The following is a 23,478-nucleotide window of genomic DNA, read 5'->3' as shown; positions in this document are numbered from 1 at the left end:
AAACGTGCAACAGTGATTTCTATGGTACCTTTACTTGAGGAACGCATAGCGTTACAGAGTAATTTGAGACGGAACAGGAAATGGGTGACCTTTACAGTGGAAAGACCGGTTCTGAGGACTTGTGATCACCGTCCATGACCAGAGAGGTCTTTCATACAACAGTATAAAAAGGGAGGAAAAAATGACCAAAGAGGGAAAAAAAAATCTTGGCCTACAAGTTCTCTTCTTACAAAAACTAATCTTCTTTACAAATTACAACTTCATGGTAAACAATAACACATACCACATTTAAAACAATTTAAAAAAATAAACTAACTAAATCAATTTTTCTTTGCAAAAAAACAAGACATTCACTACGTGTTTGCAATAACTGAAATGACAGAGGAAGTGAAAACTAGGACCTTTGACAGAGTTGATGAAATATTTGGTATAAATGGACTGAAAGGTAAACAATGATCGCTGGATTGAAAAAGATTTCTAAAAATGTAATCTACACAGAAGCTGTTAAGTTGTAACATGTATGAACCTGTGAAATGATTTCAGTGGCAGCCACTGAAACAAACAAATGTAGGACAGATCAATAAACCTAAAGGCACAAAGTCTGAATACCGGAGGTGAAATGGATGGGCGGGAAGAAATAATGTGGTATGATATAAAATGTAGTTTTAAGGACAGTGTGAATTCGTGAAAAACTTTTTTTTTTGCTACAGCACAGGCTCAGGAATCATTACCTTTGGCAGTAATGGGGAACCAGACAGCACGGTTACTCTGGTGGAACAATGCATGTGCCTGAATTTCTCCTATTCTAAATTCATTTAAACAGAGTTATGTCTTTTTATTTGTAAATCAACAATTCTTTCCTATGATTAAATGTATGTGGAGATTTGTGTGAAATTTAAAGCAAAATGAAAATTAGCACAAAATCGACTTCAACTATAACTTCATTATTTGAAAAAAAAAAAAAAAAAGAGCCTTCAAAAACCCAAACTGTTTGAACCCTGACACAGTAACAAAAGAGCTTCCATCTCCTCTCCTCGCCTCTCTGCTCCTCTCCTGACACTGAAGACGGAGGAAGCGGACATGTGATAGTCAGCGTCCACACGTCATCAGAGCAGACGGAGCCTGACAGGACCTTAAGTAACTGAGACGCAGCCGCGTAGCCTGGTAGTTAGATCGAGTGCCGGAGCCACTTGGTCGGTCAAGGTGATACGATCTCCAAAAGGAAGTTGGTTCGAGCAGGAGTCGATTTAGCTACCACGCTAGCAACTTGCACTTATAAATAAGATGTGAGAAGGGGCGGGGAGCAGTCCTCATGACATTTTTCCTATCTGGATCTTCTTCCAAGCCTCTGAAGCAGTGAATATACAGGAGTCGATGATTCCCGCGACTGTGAACGTCCCGCCGACGATGGCACAGATCTGTAGAAAACAAGTCACCGTCAGCCTCACCATTTGGAAAAAACATTGTCTATAAATGGTTCAATATCCTCTGAATTAAATCTTGTTTAATGATAACAACACATTACACTGACGCATCAGTGTGTGCTGGAGTCCAGCAAAGAGCCTTGCTGCAGCTTGACTCACGATCTTCAGCCATGACTCATAATCACACCATAAGCACAGTCATGCCTTAAGTCATGATAAACCTAAACAACACAAAAGGCAAATAATAGTGTAGCTCATCAGCCAGGCAGCTAATGCAATCCTGACTGCATCATCAGTCAGCAGGAAACTTTCCTGATGAGGTGGTACAGGCTTCACCGGAGGGTTGGGTGGGGAAGTGGATGCAGAGAGAGAGAAAAGGGAAGTCAGGAAGTAAAAGAAATTGTTGTTGTTTTTACCTCAGAGAGGAGCAAAATAAGTGTATGAAGTGTAAATGTTCAACTATTTCTTTTACCTTTAAAACTTCCAGATATCTTATGTATTCAATAAAGAAAATAAACCCTAAAATCATGACATTAAAGGTGAGAAGTGAAAAGCTACAGTAGGTGTCCCTACATGGTTTATATACTGTGTCCATTTTGACTTCTTTTTAAAAAAAGAGTTAGGTTTTATATAAGACCTGTATTAGCTACAGAAATGTGTTCACAGTTTGTTTCCACTGCCTCTAAGTGGCAAGAAGTGCTATTGCAGTTTGCAGATTATGTTAAAAAGCCAAAAATTACAATTTTATTGTATTTGACACCATTAAAAGATGATGAATTAAAGTAATTGACTTTATTGTGAGACTTCTGGCCAAAGAATGCTTGTTCTGACAAAGTCCAGAGGAGAGCTCACTCACTGTTGTGATGAAGCGGTACAGGGGCTGTCTCCTCTCTGTGTACTTGACTGTGATTGGACTGAGGTCGTATCGGAACCAGATGGCCGGGATGATCCTGCCCGTGTGGCTGTATGCGACGTATTCCTGTGTGGTGGGAAAAAGAGAGCGCGTTACAAATTCTAATGAGTGTTGGTGTTGCGCTTGGTGAGAGAAATTCATTTAATCAACACTGAAGCGGTCTGTGATTTCTTATCTCTTATCTCTTGAGGAGTGTTTATGAGTCATTGCGCAATTGGTTTCAGATAAAGTCACTCAAAAGTCACAAATGATTCATCGGATATGAATCTTGGCTGAATACAACTGATGAAGTAAGTGGGAGGGGGCTTCGATGTGTTGTGAGTTGTTGTTGTGCGATGACATGGATATCAGTGAGTTTCTGTAAATCACATTCATCCATTCTTAATTCTGTGCATAAATTTGACAGTTGCTGCACTCCAGGCACTGATGAGTTCCTCCACTGGACCTTTATTTATGCTTTGGCAATGACATTTCAGAATATTTTGCGCAGGCCTCCTCTTGCGCTGTTATTACTCCAAACTCCAAACTCAGCTGTCAGTCTGCACGGTTCTAGGAAGCGTGTTTATGGTTTGTTGACATCCAGGGAGCCTTTCCAGTCACTAGGGGTGAGCTTTCATTTCCAGGTGAGTGCACAAGTTAACACGGCGATACATGCTCTGGCCATATGTCAGGATGGTCACGCTGCTGCCATGACAAGCGCAAACATACGACACAGAGGTATGATCTAACAGTAGAGAAGGAAAGGAAAAGAGGGATAATAGCTGGAATACGGCACCTTGTTGGCTACCGTGTACTGGTAGGAGAACCTCTGTCTTCCTGATAGGTCTTCGTACACTGTTGGAACAATCTTCAGTATGTAGTCATGCGAGGCCAGAGCTGCAAGAGAAACACAGTTATTCAAATCAAAAATTGCATCTTCAGTGTCCAAAAAAGGACGTAGTTTTGTTAATGACACAGCCACAGGCCAGAGCCCAGTGTCAGCTGTGTGATTCAAGTTTCCTCTCAGTTTGGATTCGATAGTTGTCCACTAGGTGTCTCATGTCATTGGACCATCTTATGTCAGCGAGCAGCCTTACATAAACGCCACATAGCGGTTATGGTGCGTGCATGTGCAGCGTGCATACGTACGATTAGACGACAGCCTGTCGGCTCCTCCTAACGCATTGAAGGCCCCTTGTACTTTTTGTACCTGCGTGCCAAAAGAGAGAAAAGAGCTCTGTGTTTAGCTTTGATACTGCAGATCTGCAGCTGCCTCCATTTTTTTTTTTTAGTGTTTCATTGTGCGTCCGCAAACCTGCAGCTTCTCTCCAAAGGCCAGCTTGTGGATGGTGTGGGTCATGTCAGGGCTTTGGGGCTGCGCTGTAGCGCTGTGTGTGGACACGTGGAAGTTTCCTGGTACCTGAAGACACACACACACACACACATAGAGCACAAGGTAAGTCTGTGTGTGTGTGACACCATGAGCACCTGCAACACATTTAGTTAACAAATGACCAGGTCTGAATACACTCACAGTTGGCTGGAAACTAAATGGCCCTTGGGCAGACAAATCTAACTATTCCGCAAGCAAGGGTGTTAAATGTACAACTGCTGGGTTAATCATTTTAAATTCACTGGAAAGACTGACGCACGGCACGGTGGTAGGACAAACAGGGCTTCCCAGGACTCAGACTATGCTGTCAGATGTAACTGAAGCCGATCCCGGCGCTCTTCCATTTAACGTAACTCAATTTAGACTGGGGGAGGAAGTAGGCCAGCCTCATTTGTCTCACTCCACATTTAACTCCAAGTCCAAGAAAAATAAACAACATATAATCCAAAAGCTCATGTCCCACAAAATACCAGCTCTCTTATCCGATCCGTCATGATGTAATTCCTGTGTGCGGAAAAAAAGCAGACTTTCTCCTTCCTCTGAGGGGAATCAGCCACATGATAAGACAAGTCATTCATATACTGTGTGTGTGTGTGTGTGTGTGTGTGTGTGTTCTCCTACTCTCTACTGTGTGATGGGGCCTTACTTTGTTGATGGTGAACTCCCCCTCAAAGCGACAACCATCACCCTGGTTGAGAGGAACCTTCATTGAGTTGTCTATGTGACCCACCTCGTGGCGGCCCATCTCATCCTGGATGTCCAAACCCACCACTGGAAGAAAAAACCACAAAGAGACATGGGAGAGAATTCAATTACATAACGAACAAGAAAGAATATGAACCAAATAACCGTACAATACTTTAGCTGTTTTTAGTGCTGAGAACATTGGAAGATTAACCAATTAGCTGAACAAAAGAAATCAATCAAAAACTATTTTGATGATCGATTAACCTCTTGAATAATAGCAGGGGATAGTAGGTTAGTTTGCTCTACAAAAAATGTCAGCAAACAGTGAATTAACAACAATTAAGAATTTAAAACCCAACATATCTGGTTCATAAAAGATAATACACAGAAATGTTCAGGGTTTTCTTTCAAAAAGTTACATTTGAGAAGCTGGAAATGTTTGAAAGCTTTCCTTAAATGTTTAATTGACTTAATTGAATGTTTAAATGCTTTATATCAAACATTTCTTGCTTTTCTCTAGTAAAGACTGAAGTCACACTGTAAGTGCTCTCACAGCAACAACATCTCGAATAAATTAATCATTACAAATAGAAAACATCTTGATTTTCTGGATTCTTTATAGAAAATAATCAATTGGTTGATCAGAAAAGAAGACTGCGGCTGCGGCTCTATCTTGTTTTACAGTAAAGTACCAAAACATTTTTCATGAACAATGACAGAGAAGAAGAAGAATGACAGAAATGCTGAATATCTCTGTAGAGTGAGATCCACAGAGTAAACACACAAAGTCCAAACAGACCACCTATCCTGCCCGTCACCCGCTCTCTGTGATTTTCCATCTAGACTGTACTGACCCCCCCCCCCCCCCCCCCCCCCCCGGCAGGCTGCTGTGTGTTGGCACACTGGCAGTGGCCTATTTTCAGAGCCTGTCTGTGCTGTGTGTTGGCCGGAGAGGGAAGTCTGCTGGGTCTGTGCTAAAACCTCCACATGCCGTCGGTCTGACCTTTGACATTCAAGACAAGTGCGACCCCGACGTCTGTCCAGATCTCCAAATACACTGCACAAATATAAGATAAGTCTGCCGCTGTGAGTGTGTCGGAGCAGGTTCTTTCTCCTTTTTAAGACACTTAGGAATGGAAGTGTGTTCATGTAATGTGGCATCTGGGGTGGGGTGGGTGGGGTGGGGGGGATTATTATAAGGTTATTGCGCGCGGTTCTGCTTTTCCATGAAATCACAAACCAAGACCTGGCAACCCTTGAAGGTCAGCGGAGGGAGACGTGATGTTTAGCTGTGGAACATCGCAGCAGAGCAGATAAATAGTAAAAAGAGATGGAAATGCTAGCTTTTCCATGATGAAGTGATTGCTCCCTCCAAGTAAATCTGTAATAGACGACAACCTGTTTGGAGGCCCGGAAAATAAACTGATGTACAATATTAACTAGCTGCGAGGGCGGCTGAGGAACATTTCTACTCATTACATGCAGCTGCAGCAGTGTGGTTAGACCAACGTGTTTGAGCTGGTATTTAAGAGGGCCCCACATTTCTGTACCAAAATAAAAAAAAAAAAGTTTAAATTCTGCAAATAAACAAAACCACCATACATACAATCATCAAGAGCTTTAATTGGAAACTGCGGGGGACGGGCCTTTGTTTAGGCATGCCATGAGTGAGCTCGTCTAAACACATGGCCAGCAGCTGCGCGCCTGCATGCCAAAGCCTCTCTCGCTAAAATCTGGACTTTATTTTTCACACAAGCATTTATTAGCTTTGCCATTTTTGGATATCGCTTGAATCAAATGAATAGTTTTCTGTGCTGCCCAAGCCCTGCCAGTGTGTGCAGGGATGCGGGGTGTGTGTGTGTGTGTGATTTGTCATAGGGCATAGTTTCTGACGGGAGTCATGAGGAGCAAATAACCAGTGACTCTCCGTCTTGGCAAGCTTCGACGGGCCTGCCCACTTCTCTGACACCAAAGTACAGCAGATGAGCCAGTGGAGGCAACTTTATGTCAAACCCAGATTGCGACGGTGTGGCAGCACGAGATCAAACAGAGGCAACACGGGGCAGAGGCCGGGCTAAAATCTAGTGTTATCTAGGAGCGCGCCACAACACAGCCGGGTAAACAAACCATTATATAGTTTTGAGCCTAGTTCTTTATCTAGGGCTTCATTTATCTTTTGCCAATGGGGCGTGTTAAATGATATGGCCTCGCAGAATACTGTCTGATAAGGGGGGGGGGGGGGACAAATTGTAAAAAGGAGGCCATAAACCATGTGAAAAAGAAAACATACAAACAGGAAGTGTAATGCAAAGAAGTTGAGAGTTGTATATGTGTATATATTATGTATATACTCACAATCACAGTGTAAGTTTGGCAAACTGATGTTTAAACTCACTTCTATCTTCCCACCACTGTCTTTATCAGGATCATCCACATACAGTTCATTTACACTGTGATGGACACACAAGAGAAAAATGGTTAGAAAAGCCAAAACCCAAACTTTTCAATGAGAGGAAATGTCAATTTAAATGATAAGAAAAAAAGGGACACTATTTTCTCCTCCTCACAACATGTCCTTTGCACATCACTTTAACAATCGGGGATTCATCTTCTGCAAATTGCAAGGACAGAGCATTTGTGTATCTCTGTCAGTGTAATTTCCTTCCTGTCACATCCTCCCCAAGTCATCCCTTATTACACGTCGCCAAGAGGCTGACGCATGCACAAAAGCCAATTTCCTGTGAGAAAACGGACTCCATTCATTGGTTACAACGGAATACATCATAATGGGGGCACTGGCATTCATGATTAAGTCCCTGTCTTGTACATTTCAGACAGCAGGTTCTGTCTGTCTGTGTGGCAACAAAGGAGCTCTCTCTAGATTAGTGCATTTCAGCTACAGGATATTACAAGACATACAGGCATTCTGAGATATGATGCTGCGATACCTACATTTCAGTGGCTATGAATCCTGTCAGCTCCGACAGGAACAGGAAAAGTATAAAGACGCAGCAGAGAATGGAAACTGTGGGCAGAGAGGAAGAAAGTCAGAATAAAAACCTTGTTTAAACTTTGTTGATCTTTCACATTAATCTCAAATTACGCGAGCATTTCAAGGGATGATGAAAACGTAATGAGCTGGGCTGTTCCAGCCCTAAGGAAAGGCTGACCTAAGATATTGACATTAATGAAATCACAGCGACCATAAAAAAGAATGTTCCCTAAATAGCTGTTTTACTGATGGTGTTAAGCCTGCCATTACGCAGGGTTTTAAAGACCCTCCTACACTAATTACACATTAAATACCAGCACAGCAGGCAGCCATTACAGCATATCTGCTTTGAGAGAGGTGAGCTCATGCTACGCAAGTCCTACAAACAGCTCATTTTAGGTTTCTTTAGACAAACTCACACAGTGACAATCACCCACACCAAAAATGGCTTCTACAAAGAAGCTTCATGGATTCCTCTAAAAGCTACACAGAAACTACATTGGTAATATTAAACTTAAATAATGAGTATTTTTTTGTTCAGTCTGAGCCAAAATAAAGTCTGGGCTTAAAAGGAGAAGCAGTCGGGCTGTCTGTTTCATTTCATGTGTCAAACTAATCAGCCAAAGGGTCATATAAAAAGCCGTCATGAGTTTACGAAGATAAATATGGAAGGAACTGATCTGTGCCTGCGCAACTGTGGTCTATCCGGTATGGCGAGAGCCTCGGTCAGAAAGCTCTCACTCAGCAGGTGAGGCGTGTTTACGTGGCAACTGTCTCCTAGGATCACACAGTCACATGACCTTGTGGCTGGCCGGGCATCGGGGCCAAACCAGCGGCTGGTGGAGGCTTTACATAAGGTAATGTTTAACCAACAAACAACAGGGAGTGTCGCTATGACACATAGGTCACCAATTCAGGTTCATCAAGTGATTTGTACAGTAATTCTTCCCAGGCTTCAAAGAGCACAACACTGGAAGGGGATTTACTGAAGATCCGAGTAATGGGCTGCCAGTGATTTAAACTTCAACAGCTCCGCAATGGAAATACTGACAAGCTCAATGATTTACAAAGACTTCACAAGTGGTTTTTATATAAACCTGAGCTCATCCTTCCCAGTGCTCACACATGGGATGAAGTTTGCTTCATTCTAACAGAGAGGAAGCTTTCTTCTCAGAGTTGTGACACAAAGAATGAGATTGAATAACTGAATGAATCAGTCCGTGACATCCGAAACTAGCCCTGCATTTCTGTAATCAGATGTGCCATTTATTTTTGTAGCGCCCAAGGCTCATTTTCCCCCCCAACGGCACGGACAAATGAGAACTTTCTATTAGCACAGGCGGGCCAAACAAATATCATGACAGAAAATCAGTCAAACAGCTCATTGATACATTATGTCCAAAGCTAAAACAGCTCCGGAAACTGCTGTGCCCAAAACAGAGGTACTGTTCACGGTAAAAAACTTTTTTTTTTTTTTTAATTCAAACTCAAAAAGGAATGTGGCCCAAAAACAGAATAACAAAAGCAGAGGGGGTCAAATATTTGGCCTTTTGTGAAGAGGGGGAGCCTGTTTCTGGTTGCCTCTGAACCACACAATGTGAGTTAACCTGCTGTGGGTGAAGCAATAACAGTTTTCTAATATCCAAATCAACCCAATGCCCTCACTCCTAGACAGTGGATGGAGACAGGAAGGGTGTCGACTGTGTACAGGAAGAACTTCCATCCGTTTCCTTATGGGCGGAAACTGCGCGTGTATCTTTAGCAAATTCATTCTTTTCCTTGTCGTCCAGGAAGGTTTTTTGTATAATCTGTTTAAAACTGCTCAATATTCAATGGGAGTGCTGCTGGTGATATTTTGCTCTACCCAGCGCTCACCAATGAATAACCAATACTAGAAAATGACTGAGGAGCCAAAAATGTGTCATGATGTCATTTGTATTCTATCAAGCGGTGATTAATCAATCCAATCCCTGATTACACAGTGACTTATTGATGACAAGCAGGAAGACACATGACCCGACAGGAAAAACTACAGATTTCCACTGATGACTTCTCAGGTGCCTTTGGCGATGAAAGAGCACGCTCATTAACATTCCTACCATACTAGCTGTGCTAAAACAGGTACTGCCCCGTGCTGAATGACTCCGTCAGGACGTACTTCTCTGCTGGGGCAGGCAGATACTTGAATTACAGCTGTCAACTCATTCCCTTCCTAAACTGTTCAATGCATCCACCTCCCTAAGCACTGGTGCCTAGTACCACTTTCCATTTACCTTCCAATGAAAAGCCTGCATGTAAAACTCCACAGGTATGCTAAATATGACCTTTTAAGAGCTGACAGTATAGACAGCAAAAACACTGAGGACGTGAGGAAAAAACAAACAAAAAGGGTTTTATTTGGATAAAAGTCTAGTTTTTTTCACATTGAAGAAAAAAAACACAAAACACCTATTGAAACATTGAAGGATAACTTCGGTATTTTAAAACCTGGGAGATATTTTTACACATTTTGGGTTCGAACAAAATACAAATACAAACAAACTAAGTGATCGATCCAGCGGTGGGCCAGCAACTCCTATGTAAAACTACTGTTTTTGACAGTGGAGGCTTTTCAATTCTACATTTTGGTTTGGTGTTAATTTGTGAGCCATCGTTATCATAGTCTTCGGGTTAAGATAAACTAATAATCCACTGCCGCTAGTTTGATATTTTATGTATTAGCATGAGAGTGGTATCAATCTTTTCCACTAATTTCCAGCAAAAAAAACAGTATTAAATTAACAGGAAGTAAAAAAAGTTTTTAAAAAGTATATAAAAGTGCGTAATTGTACCAAATAATTTGCAACAAACGTAATTTTATACAATTTTATACATATGTGGACAAGCTCATAGTTGTTGGCCTGTTGTGTGTGAAGCACTACTCACTGAAGGCTCCTGTGTATGTGGGCTGGGTGAGATCTTTTGGCACTTTCCTGTAGATATCCAATCTGAGGAGAGAGAAGAGGAAGAAAAGGAAAACCAAAAAAAGGGAAAGGGAAGTGAGAAAAAAAAAAAAAGTAAATGTTAATACTACGTGCTGAGAAAAGAAGCACATTCTGTACCCATAAGGCTGTGCAATATTACAGAAGAGAGGTGGAATGTTAGCTCTGGACCACCGCCATTACACAAAACAGGCCCAGACAGCCAACCATAACACACACACACACACACACTCACACACACACTGAAAAGAGACACGCTGGAATATAAACTGAATACCAGCTGTGAAGGATTCAATGTGGATTTATTCTCATCTAAATCATCAGCTTAACATGTTAATATCAACCTGGACAATTTTTAGGACAAAAAAAGAGGATTGTGCGTAAAGCAGTGAATCAGAGGCGGAGGAGGACCTTTACCACCTGACACAGTCAACACTCCTCTTGTGAAATACAGTTGTGGCCTATTTGGGGAGCTGAGAAAGGGGGAAGAAAATCTGCTGCTCAACACCAAAACTATTTAGGTTCATGTGTTCTTGCGCATGTCCTTTTTGGGCAGTGAAACATTTTTCGACCCCAAACTCCACCGCTGACTTCGCAAACCCCACCCACTCCCCCCTCACCCCCCCCCTTCTCATCTCCTTCCCCATCACCGTCCAAAACACTCACATCTGTTCACATTTCTTCCACCGAGACCTGCCAGTGAAATGATCACAGCTGATGCAATGCAGGGCGGGGGAGGAAGTGGGGGGGGGGCTTCCTGTCCGGGCCCGACCCCGCCGCTGCTGCTCTTGTTTTGCCTGCAGCTCCTGCTTTTGCTCCTTTGTTTTTTATCAAATGCACAAGGACCCCTAGATGTTGAACACCTCGGCCAGCTTCCCTCTGATCCACGTCCATCTACAACTTCCCTCACCCATACCCCGCTGGTATTGGATCAGTGTGCGGTGTGCTAATAGCCGGCCCGGCAGGATGTATAGGGCAGACAGCATGGAGAGCGGCTGGGCGGGAAGCTCAGGGAGGGGTCGCTCTGTATCAGGATGAGAATGACTTCTAGAGTAACACACTTCCTGAATGTTGAGCTTTAATGTGGCTCTGTTCCTCACGCCCTCTCCGGTGAGACCACCAGACAGGTGGAGCATACATACGCCATTGACATGTGAAAGCCTTGAAAGCCTAATGGTGTTGATTTCCATCTTCCTGACTTGCAGTCGGGGATCACATGCTCCCTCGTGGAGAGAAAATACCATGCTCTTATGGAAATTTGTGGTCAAAGTGGCCAGAAAAGAATCAAATGATGTAAATGTTACATAATTATCCAATGCCAACTATAAAAAAATACTGTTGGAAGAGTTTATCTGTATCCCAGAGACAAATACAAATCAATATTCATAAACTAATATATGATATCAAGCAAGTATGCTTTTAAATGACCATTTTAATGTATCAATTTCTCATCTATTTTAGTTAATCTAATCTTTTTAATATGCTACACATGCTCTTGGACATCGTTTTTGGTACGCATACATACAAAAGCTCTTTTTTGCGTTCTAATGAGATTCAAATTCAGTCGTCAGTAGATTTGTATCGTGTGTGAATATTGCTTTCATAACAAACACAAAATGTGCAGTGCAGCTTATTTGAATACAACAAAATGTGACTGATGTGATTGAATCTCAGTAGACCGTCTGGATATATCTGGACACAACTAGAATCACAGCACTATTTTGACAATGATATGACACTGTGTTTATCTAAGTGTTCACATTCACGTGGTAAAGTGGCATCATGGGCCAACACTCTAAAACACAAACCATTATTTGCTGGTTCACAGACAGATGCTGCTTTAATGCGACAGACACTGACTGAGCTGCAGTCAGCACTGAAGGGAAAACGTACAGCGAGCCGCTCATTATTGCAAAATATGATTCAAGACCTGCATCACCCTGTCGGGGTTCGTTTTGCAATAATGGCCACTGCTCGCAGTACATCATCCCGCTTATTACACGGCTTCGTACTATAGATATCAATAATGTGACATAAAATCTTGATTTAGAAATGGCTTTATTGCTAATTATTTATCAACCATGTTTCTGTTAAACAGAGAGAACAGATCGTAGGCTGCCGTAATTGACCAATTAAAATCAAGTATTCAACAAATATGTGCAATATTGAAAGTCATACAGTGAAGTATATCTTTTTCTTCTTTATTTTTTCTTTCATTTAAAATCATCTAAACTCATTTTAGCTCATTTAAAATGTGACATTTTCATTCTTTTTATATTGAATTTCAAAATATAAGCAGCTACACCTTTGATACACTCAGGTATGTTTATTGTCACATTGGCTGAGATCTCAGTTTCCTCCGCTCAGAACACCTTGTATTCATGAATAATAATGTTGACTCTGGAGAGTCACCCTCTCGGCCCATCGCTGATGTTTTGTAATTTCCTGAATTACAGTCAACACGTCTCCCTCCGTCCCTCAGTCTGCTGTGAGGGGGCTCAGATGTTTCGTGATTACAGAGGACATGGTGTACCACCGTCTCTCTCTGTTGACACCATGAAACGAAAGCACCGGGCTGCTTATCAATGAGGAGACCTAAATAAACCATATCTCATCCCTGAGTCATAGTGGTCACTACCTCATCCCTGTCATGTACTGCTGAGTAAACCCACATCACTGATATGTTGATGTTCTTCTTCTCACATGTGATCATCTCACATCACAAGTTATCGGCAACACATGAGCCATGGATCTTTCTTTACGTAGGTTTCTAATTAGTCATCTTTGACGAGTACTGAAACCTCTAAGTCAAATAGAATATGACCTCTGAACCCTGACGCTGAGCATCCTTTCCGAAGCCCTAAGTCACCACAATCTGATCATCAGAGGAGCAAACACACTACCTCATCAGTTTAGCCAACACGGGGCAATAAATGACATAATCTGGAGGTCAATTAAACAAGGGGATAAAAGCTCTCTGTTGACGACCCGCTCATTCAGAAGAGCTGCTGTAACAAACAGCATTAGCAAAACAGTAATAATGACGAATTTAGGGTATTAATACTAATAATCAGCTAGTCCCTTCAGACAGACTAAATGCTAACTATGCTATGAATTAAACAAACCTCTGATCTTTTGATTGTACAAGAAAAAGCCTTTAACTAACATTGAGGTTAGATTCTATATTTTTGTCTTTTTATTCATTACAGTCCATCACCATCAATGAATTGATCTCACTAACAAGTACCGCAACAAGTGCCTAAAGCTTGATATATGTGTGTGTATATATATATATATATATATAACTCTACTGCCATAGATACTCCCTAGAACACCAAATGTGTATTAATCCGCAACTGAAAATAGTCCCAAACAAATGTGTTGATGACCCTCATTTGATTAATGTGCTTAAAAACTACAATGCCCAGCTGTTTTAGGAAATTAGTGAGCCCTCTTTAAAGAGTTTAACTATATACCTGTGAGGTGTTTTTAGAGATTTACATCTACAAACAAACAACTGGTTAGTTGGTCAATTGAGCTATTTCCATCTGTTGCAACTCAGGTTTTGTGTGTTCAAGGCATCAAGTCAGTGAAACATCTGAGCAGGATGTGACCACTTGGTAACACTGTGACACACCCACTGTCCCGCCCAGCCCTCAAACACACACAGGTCATCTACTGCAGTGGTGCAAACGAGAGTTACACCAGATCCTGTTTGGCGGTTAAGTCATTCTGTCATTTCAACACAGCTGTGGTCTGGAGGAAAGACGAGAGCAGCTGTGACAAGTTTGACAGACAGCTCAAGTGCGCTATCATGTCTTAGTTCTCTTTTGATTAGGAGATCTCTGCCTTACAGACCTACGACATCAATCAACTAACAGATAAATGATCAGCTACTATTTTAATCATTCTAGTCATTTCTTTATAGCAAAACTAGTGAAAAAATACTCAACATCTTTCCCCTCATTCATTTTCTTTGTATTGTTGTGAACTGAAGGTCTTTGGGCTAAGGCCAAACGAAACAAGACATCTCAATATGTGCCCTGGGGTCCTGGTAGGTCCTGATGTGGGACTTTCTCACAACTTTTTGACATAGAGACTCAAAGATTAAATGCAAAAGAAACAAAAAAAAACTTCAGATGAATAAGTTACGACAACAGTCTGTTTTTGACAGTCAGTGTCTGTCACTGCCCTGACTATGAAGTGACCGACACAGCTGAGGGCAAACATCCTGGCCTTCATTTTGATTAGGGTGTGCTCTGTTGACAGTTTCAACAGCCCAGTAGGTGTGACTATTAGCTCTGTTGCCCAGGATTAGTTGAATGGTTCTGCGATGCCTGCAGTCAGGTGCATTTCTGACTATTCACTGACTGTGTATGTGGGGGGCTAACTGGTGACCCTTCCTGTGTATTGGGAGATTATAAAGCTTTGATTTGTAAATAAGGCTAAACCAGACCACCAGGTTCGCTTAGTTAAATACGTGGTCCATGACCAAACTGACCAAGCCTTACTTACACCCTGGTGTTACTGGGCTCAGGATCAGGTCTTGCACACATCAGGGTGGCTGAGGAAAGTGCACATGCGCAGGAGCCCAGACAAAAACTGTGTGAGCATACCTGAGCATCACTCCCCCGACTCAACAAAACCTCCCCAGCCCGCTGCCACAATGCAGCCCATTCATAGCACATGTGAACCACCACTGTTACAACTTAGTCCCGCTCATTAGGAGGCGATGCTTTGCCCCCGTTAATTCATCCGGAGCTCCCGCACAGCTGCACAGCACCGCCACCGTCCCGTCACATGTGACCCCCCAGACGAAAGAAGCCCCGTACTCACCTCCGCACATCGAAAGGCATGATGTCTGCAAGTCTGACGGGGGGATTAGCGCACAAAGACACAAACAACGGGCAACCATACGGCTCTCCTCGGCGCTACCGGTTGTTCATCGGTACCGGGCTGACGTCAGCTTAGGACGCTTTGCAAAAGCCGATTGGCTGAGAGCTACTTCCTGTTCGCCCTGATTCTGCTTCCGCCGGGTGCATCGGTTTGTGTTTACTTCGTTATAGGTCCGGGGTCAATTTATGCGAAGAGACCAAGACACACTAAGCCTGATATCTAGAAATAATAATTATAGGAAAATAGAGAGAATAATAGAGAATAATTTTGTGTCGTTTTACTGATTAAAAGCTTTTATTTACTTATTAACCGAATTAGCCTACATGAAATCATAAAATTCATCAGAAAGATTGTGCTGTGAATATTTTGTGACTATCCTGAGCAATACTATATTTTTTCATTGCATGAATATATTTCTTATCATAGAAGTTTCTTATCATCTAAATCATACATTAGTATTATTATTATCATTTAGCTAGTTACTTTCTATCTGCTCTTCCTGGATAATCAATACATTGTAGGGAATATAAGGACAGTCTGTAATACACTATAGAATACCCTTTTAATCAAAAACTTTTACATTTACATTTATTTCTTCATATGTGTGCACAGTACATCTGGTGTCACTGGCCAGATGTTAAAAGACATCAGTATAAAACTACACATTTTGTCAGATGAATATACAAAAACATTTTACAACATGCTATAATGTAATTGTGAGCACATACTTGGGCATTCTCAAGTGATATTATTTTTTATTATATATTATATAAATGTATTTGTTACTGTAACGCCTCGTGTTTATCCTCTGTGGCTGGTTAAACTGTACTGTACACTAATACATTAACATATGTTTGTGTTCATGAGAAATATTGTTGACGTACTTTGATTTACCCTTCAACATGTCTGCTTTAATCAGTGTTATATTGTGTTTTAGAGTGTTATAAATAAATGATTAAGTGTCTATACTGCTCACAGTAATGTATTCTTGACTAATTTCAGTGGTTTAGCAGTAGTTTCAGTAACTGCAGTGTATTCTGGACCGGTTTTCAGTTTGTGATTAACTTGAGCTTGATCAATTACTTGTGAGGAATAAGACCAAGATAAATAAGGAGATTACATTATTTAGGAGACAGATGACTTGTAAACACCCATATTTCCTACTTTGGCCAGTGAGTAATTAGCATGTTTATCTGACTTCTACATGGCCTCAAACAGCAGGCCGTGAACCATGTTGCCTTCATGGGAAAATTGCCTTAAATTCATTTTTTATTAAAAAAATTCCTGTGGTGACATCTAATGCCTTTGTTGGCCCCCCGAGCACAATAACTACACTTCTTGGCTGCCATAAAAAGTCTGAAAGCATTATTAAAAGCCTACAAATAATTCACCAACATGGATTACCTGGTACATGCAAAAAGGTAACCAGGAAAGAACGTGTAAAGATGTGCATTGCATCAAAATGAACAATTGGTTGGAAAGTTAATGTCTTTCAGCCTCAACATTATAAATAAATGGGATTTTTTTTTCAGCAATACTAAATGTTACATGATGAATAAGACATTTTTAGTTACATTACCATCAAAACCTAGAAAAAGAGAGCAACATGTCATGCTTTAATGTGGTTGAAAACTGTATCTGTCGTACCAAAAAATCCACAAACTCCCTCAGTTAAGGTTTTTCCCATGTTTCTCTTGGTGCCCCCACACTGAAACATACATGAATTACAGCATTTCTTGCTCAAAAACCGTGTCTGTTGTTGAGGCACAAATAGTCAGGATAGGCCCTGTATTTTCCCACTGATGGCTCAGCTGTTGCCCCTGGTGACAATGACAGTAAACAGGCAGCGGTGACAGCAAGTGACAGCGCGGCTGGACCACAGGAAATGCCTCTTTGTCATCCTCTGTTTCACTTCCCTTTCTGAATGAGAGCTACAGTTGGTTACGGGCCATAATTATGGGAATCCATAACAACTCAGGCTCTATTTTCAGGCCTCAATTTCAATATCCCGTCACACACAGAAAAGTTGTTGTTTTTTTTGTTGTTTTTTTTTCCCCTTTTTGCTGCTGAAATGCAAGTTTTGGTTTCACAGACGATCTTCTGCCGGTTATCACCACCAAACAGCTTTAGAGAAAATATGATAGCCTACATGGGTTTAGCCAATTGAACTGTTATGTGTTGGTAAGACATTTGGGAAAGCACCAATATCACAGATAACACCAGCAGCTGCTGTAAATAAATGAAAAGAAAGGGGGGTTACTTATGACGAAAAGTGAACATTTTCTTCTTTGTGGAAATACACAATTGCTTCACAAGGCCTCCTCGGTACTGGCTGTCCTCGATCACCCATTCATCAGGCAGCTCATTTCTTTCCTAACCTAAGCCAGTCACTTCCATCACGACTGGAGGGAGGACATATTTACAGTGAGGACAAAATGTTTGGGTACAGACTGTTTTCAGAGCCCGTACGACCCTCCTCCGTCTGTATGGTGTGTAACATTCCTGCTTTGTGGCATGAGCCTCAAAGTTGACTCATCTCACAGGAGTGTGAGGTTAAACTAGCTGGAGAGTTTTTGCACTATGTTGTGATTGGTTAGGTTTCTGTCCTGCAAGCTTCCCCTCCCCCCCATCCTCCCCCCTGTTTCTTTTCCTTTCTCACATAACACATCTATTCCCCCTTTGCTTGGAGCAAAACAGAGGGTCAGAGGAGCATGGATGTGGATTCACCGGGCTGAAAGTTCTCACTAGTTCAGGTGACAGTGAGGTGAGAGTGATGTCATCGGCCATGTTGTGTGTGTCGGCCTTATCTTTTCAGCTAATAAAACTTTTAGCACATACAGCACTATATTTCAGACTTTACTACAAGTAAAATAAATGTTTAAGGGAACGGGATAACATAATCCGTTCATAACGAGGCACCTTTGAGCTGAAACTCAATGAATTTTTGAATGGAGGTCAATGTCACAACGCTACCCGTTTTCAAGTCTGCTGACAAGTCTACACATTAGTTTCACAACAACAAAACATCGGTGTGTCATTGCTGAGCAGTTTCAACACACCCTCTTGTCAAAATACATGCCCGTAACCCGTCAGTAATGACTGCTATGCTTCACAATTATGAGACAGCAGTGTTGCCTGATGTGAGTCAGCAGACCACAGCGACACATGAAAAGGGTTTCCCTGAGTGACTGCAGTCATGTTTGCTTTCTGAAATATAGTCTAATTTCAGGGGGGGGGTGTCACACACGTCATCTTTCTGTTCCAATCAGGCCGCAAATGAAACAAAACTGACAGGTGGAGAGATCTCCATCTGCTGTTGTCTTCCCGGTAGACCTCTGTTTTGTTCTCCGCATGTGGAAATTTACTGGACTTCAGATTTCTATACAGTGATTAACTTTTATGGTTAGCCTTTGCTCTCGGGGCATTGAACACTATGTACCTCTGACCAATAAAAACAAAGAATAAACTTTTATGGCCCCCATGGCAGGTATTTACTTATTATCTTGTTATTTGTAAACTCTCAGGTGAAGAGGCAAAATAGAAATCTAATTAATCCCTAACATCATGGAAAATTTGGCCAATTCCTTTATTTGCTGATCCGCGGACATGCTGAGAAAACACTTCAAATTGGGAAACTTTATTGAGATTGATTGAAGAAGAATGACAAAAAAAAAAAATGAAGAGAGAATGAAACGCAGTGAAAACTTTATTGACACCTCGTGCCCGCGGACGTGCGGCACGCTTGTACAGAAATGTCCCGCATGTGCGCGAGCCTGAAGGGGGAAGACAAGGGTGGGGGGGGGAGGTGATGACGTCCGCAGTCCTGGCAGGAAGCCAAAAGAGGCGGCCGTCTGACGTCAGTGGCCTCTCATTCACAAGCAGCAGCCGTATATAAAAGCCTCTGAGGGCGCTCGCAGGCAGAAGCCACTGACTGTATGCAAAGGTGATTAAATTAAACTTTTAAAGAAGAACCGCAACCACCGCTGACACCCGAGAGAAGGAAAGGACCAACTTCGATAGTCTTAAAAGTTTTCTTCTTGTTTGTGAGCCTGTTTTTCTGTCTGTCGAAACCGGAACAAAGGACTCGCTGCTTCAAAGGCCACATTGTAACTTTGGGAAAACGCGTTTATTGGTTTTTTTTTTTTTTTTTCCCACAACAAGCTTAACTTCAGCTCTACAAGCTTTATGTATTTGGATTTAACATATCTATCCCGCCGTCCTACTATGGTCATAATGGAGGTTCCCACCATCGACTGTGCGTCCCTCCGTGGTCTGCTGGAGGGCGACGTCCCGGGCAGCCTGCTGCTGGACTGCCGCTCCTTCCTGTCCTTCAACTCGTCCCACATATCGGGCTCCACCAACGTGCGCTTCAGCACCATAGTGCGCAGGAGAGCCAGGGGTGGTCTGGGACTGGAGCACATCGTCCCCAACGAGGACACCAGGACCCGGCTCCTGTCCGGGGAGTACCAGTCTGTGGTGCTGCTCGACGACCGCAGCTTGGACTTAAGCCAGGCCAAGAAGGACGGGACACTGATGCTTGCTGTCACGGCCCTGTGTCGCGACCCGTGCGGAGCCAGGGTTTTTATTCTTAAAGGTAAGCAAGGGGGGGAGAAAAGTGTGTTTTACTGCTTAAAAGAGCTTCAACTGTACCCTAACGACGAGGCAACAAATGCGGGTTTACAGCTGTCACCACACCAGCTGCTGTCGGAGTAAACAATGTTCCAAAATAGCCCCATGAGCAGTTGTCACCTTTTTGGAAACCCATATTTGAAGGTGGATGTGTGTCTGTGCTGGCTTGTGATCTAACCTGGATGTGTTTTTCTTCTTTTCTTTTTCTTTCAGGCGGTTTTGACACATTTTCCACAGAGTATCCAGAGATGTGCACCAAACCCTCCCCACCACAAGGGCTCAGTTTGCCCCTGAGCTCCAGCCACAGTGCAGATCCAAGCTGTAGCCCATGCAACACTCCTTTATATGACCAGGTTTGTGTTGTTTTTCTCCCCCTTTTTTATATTCTCAGATTGAATACACAACACGCTGTGTGTCTCTCATTTCCTGTTGTACTGCTCTGGATTTAACTGAACTGGGTTGTTTTGTGTTTTTTTTTTTCCTCTCTTCAGGGGGGTCCTGTGGAGATCTTGCCTTTCCTGTACCTTGGCAGTGCTTACCATGCTTCAAGAAAAGACATGCTGGACATGCTGGGCATCACCGCTCTGATCAACGTCTCTGCTAACTGCCCCAACCACTTTGAGGGCTCCTTCCAGTACAAGAGCATCCCCGTCGAGGACAACCACAAAGCCGATATCAGCTCCTGGTTCAACGAGGCGATCGAGTTTATAGGTGAGCACATCCACCGTTTTTATCCCCTTCGCACCCCCTCAACCGCCAAATGTGAGCGCCTACCACAGCTGTTGCCTCCCGTGCCCGTTGATGGCAAGCAACTCAAACACACCCCCCCCCCCCCCTTTCTCCCCTCCCCTCTTCCTTCACTTCACTCTTTGACTCCTGGATTTAAATTTTAAAAAGTTCCCTCCAAAACCGACCAGCTGGCTCGGCACAGGCTCCCCGCACCTCCACAATGGTGGTTACATCATCACCACCTCTCAGGCGTAGAAAAGGGGATGCCCCCTTTTTAATGAATTGCGAGGCAGCGGCCCCCAACTAGTGTTGTAGTGGGTAGGCTGGCTGGGCCTGAATAGCTCCCTCCGTGCCGCTCTTTGTTCTGGCCAAACAAAAGGCAATTTCTCCTCACTCACTGTCGGCCTTCCTCCCAGATCAATACCCCCAGCGGGGGTCTGTTCCCTGCCTTTGTCCATTCAGACTGCCTCCTTTGGGAATAACCCCCACTAGCTCACACCCTGCACCCCTATTAACTGTGTTCCTGTGTCCTGATTGGTGCTGTTGAAATTAAATAGCAACTGAAAGTGTTGCAAAGACTTTTGTCTTTTTGGCACCCAGTGACAGGAAGCAATTGAACCTCCTTTTTTTGCAAATATATTTAGTCACCTGACAGATGTTTACAGTGCACTAATGTTGTCTTTCCATCTCTTCTCTCCCCCCCCCCCCCACCAGACTCAGTGAGGAATAAAGGAGGCCGCGTGTTTGTGCACTGTCAAGCAGGCATCTCCCGCTCCGCCACCATTTGCCTTGCCTACCTTATGCGGACAAACCGCGTCAAGCTCGACGAGGCCTTTGAGTTTGTCAAGCAGCGCCGCAGCATCATCTCCCCCAACTTCAGCTTCATGGGCCAGCTCCTCCAGTTCGAGTCCCAGGTCCTGGCCTCGTCTACCTGCTCCTCAGAGGCGGGCAGTCCGGCCATCGGCAACAGCAGCACGGTCTTCAATTTCCCAGTCTCCATCCCCGTACACACCTCGGCTGGTCAGCTCTCATTCCTCCACAGTCCCATCACCACCTCTCCCAGCTGCTGAGGAAGGCGTCAGGGAGCACAGACTTTGTTTGGACTTGAACTGAAACTCACAAGTGACTCCGCAGAGAGCACCGCACAAAACGCAGTGCTGATCATAATCCAGTTTAAGGTGATACTGGTATCACTGGACAGAAGTAGGAACTGTTTGTTTGAGGTCAATGCTCCGCTGGCTAAATCTCTGTAGGTTGGCCTCACAGTTTCAAAGGGAGATTTGATAACTACCATCAGGCAGTATTCATGTTTTAACCTCCTAAATGTGAAAGTCAGCAGCAATTTTTTTTCCTAGATGACTTGGAAAATGGCTGAAAAGTTGAGGTTATTTCTGTAAAGGAAGTTAGAGGTATCTGAATATTCAGTATTCAACAGACTTTTTTTCTTTTCTTTTTTATGAAGGCAACTGCTTTTGATAATCAAAATCATTTTTAAGCAAACAAAACGGAGAGGGCAGTCAGTTGTCTCAGGAAAGTGGACTCACCCTCTGAAATAGACATTTTGCTTTCTGCACTGGTTAAAGAAAGCAGTGTAAACCTATTGCCCAACAGGGCATGGAAGATGCTCCTTCATTTGACGAACAATGAATGTACCCCCCCCCCCCCTCCCCCTTTTCAGTGTAGATGTGGCAGAAATCTTCATGTTCAGTTTGAGAGTTGAATGGGTTGCCAATTAAGATGCAAATACCTGCCTTTCAAGACGTAATGAAGCCTTGACGATCCTGACGCATTGGGGGAAATGGACCATTAAATACCTCATGTTTCTGTACTGTGTACTGCAGCGCTGAGACAGACAGAACCCCAGAACTACTAAAACGGGGACACGTAGTCCTCAGCGACTGCATTCTGACATATTTATTGAACTAAAGTAATATATTTCTTTATCATATCTATTTTTGCATATGTTTGTCTAAATGTTGTTTTTATACCGTTTAATAAATCTCATTTGACTTTTGTACTCAGTTGAAGATTTTCTCTTGTGTTCAACTTAAATCTGACATGAGACATTTATTCACTTGTGGTCAATGATGCACGACGACGTCCGGAAAAAAAATGTAGGGCTGCAACCAATCACCATTTTCATCATCTGTTGATATGGGGATCATTTAAAGCCCCAGTTGACACATTGAATATTATAGAGGACCCATAAAACCAGCAAATATCCACATTTCTAAATGATGTCGGGAAATCTTTTGTTCCTTTTTTCCCTTAAAAGTACCTCAATTAATCACACATCAAAATAGCTGCCATTTAATTTTCTCTTAAGAGGCAAATCATTTCAGTTCTTAAGCATGTTTTGTTTGGCAAAAGAATATTTATTTTGTGGCAAGGAGAAAAACATTAGCAATGCACTTAAACAAAGCTGAAGTAAACCGAAATATCTTTATGCACATCCTTCCCCGTGCGATGGAATCCTATCACATATCTGGATAAGGGTTGTGCCCACATAACAAGCATGATGTCATGGCGTCGGCCATTGTTCGGGCCACACTCCCTCTCTATGAACCCATCTGAGAGCAGGGCAGCAGCAGGAGGCCTAAAGAATCAGCCAAGGAGCCCCCCCTCTGTGGCCACAATAGGAGCAGCTGCAAGGCGTTTGGGAAAAGTGTGACAACTAAAGAGCATTCAGGGCTCAGTCAAGCAGCGGCCCTGTGTGCCCTGCCCCACACACCAATGGGGAGGTGGGGACGGAGACGGCCATGAATGGGAAAGGAATATGTTTGGGTTGCAAATTAGCCAAAACATTGGCTATGACCCTTAGCGGGGTGTGAGAAAGGGAAAAAAAAGAAAACACT

The 23,478-nt window shown here is 42.9% G+C and overlaps 2 protein-coding genes across 2 annotated transcripts; one reads left to right on the top strand and one right to left on the bottom strand.

Moving 5' to 3' along the window:
- Positions 1-15: 15 nt before the first annotated feature.
- Positions 16-15,335, bottom strand: ergic1 (endoplasmic reticulum-golgi intermediate compartment 1). Its single transcript, XM_070836763.1, has 10 exons — positions 15,206-15,335; positions 10,314-10,375; positions 7,349-7,421; positions 6,752-6,846; positions 4,356-4,480; positions 3,632-3,736; positions 3,466-3,526; positions 3,113-3,213; positions 2,281-2,403; positions 16-1,418 (listed from the first exon to the last, which is right to left on the bottom strand). The coding sequence occupies exons 1-10, from the start codon at positions 15,223-15,225 to the stop codon at positions 1,311-1,313; spliced, it is 873 nt and encodes a 290-aa protein (XP_070692864.1). The 5' UTR covers positions 15,226-15,335; the 3' UTR covers positions 16-1,310.
- A 3,882-nt stretch (positions 15,336-19,217) lies between these two features.
- On the top strand, positions 19,218-22,640 carry dusp1 (dual specificity phosphatase 1). Its single transcript, XM_070836585.1, has 4 exons — positions 19,218-19,859; positions 20,108-20,247; positions 20,386-20,605; positions 21,338-22,640. The coding sequence occupies exons 1-4, from the start codon at positions 19,451-19,453 to the stop codon at positions 21,691-21,693; spliced, it is 1,125 nt and encodes a 374-aa protein (XP_070692686.1). The 5' UTR covers positions 19,218-19,450; the 3' UTR covers positions 21,694-22,640.
- The last annotated feature ends 838 nt before the right edge of the window (positions 22,641-23,478 follow it).

This window comes from Pempheris klunzingeri, chromosome 9 (genome assembly GCF_042242105.1).
Source record: "Pempheris klunzingeri isolate RE-2024b chromosome 9, fPemKlu1.hap1, whole genome shotgun sequence".
In the NCBI taxonomy this organism is placed as follows: domain Eukaryota; kingdom Metazoa; phylum Chordata; class Actinopteri; order Acropomatiformes; family Pempheridae; genus Pempheris; species Pempheris klunzingeri.
This window is presented reverse-complemented; position numbering and strand designations above follow the sequence as displayed.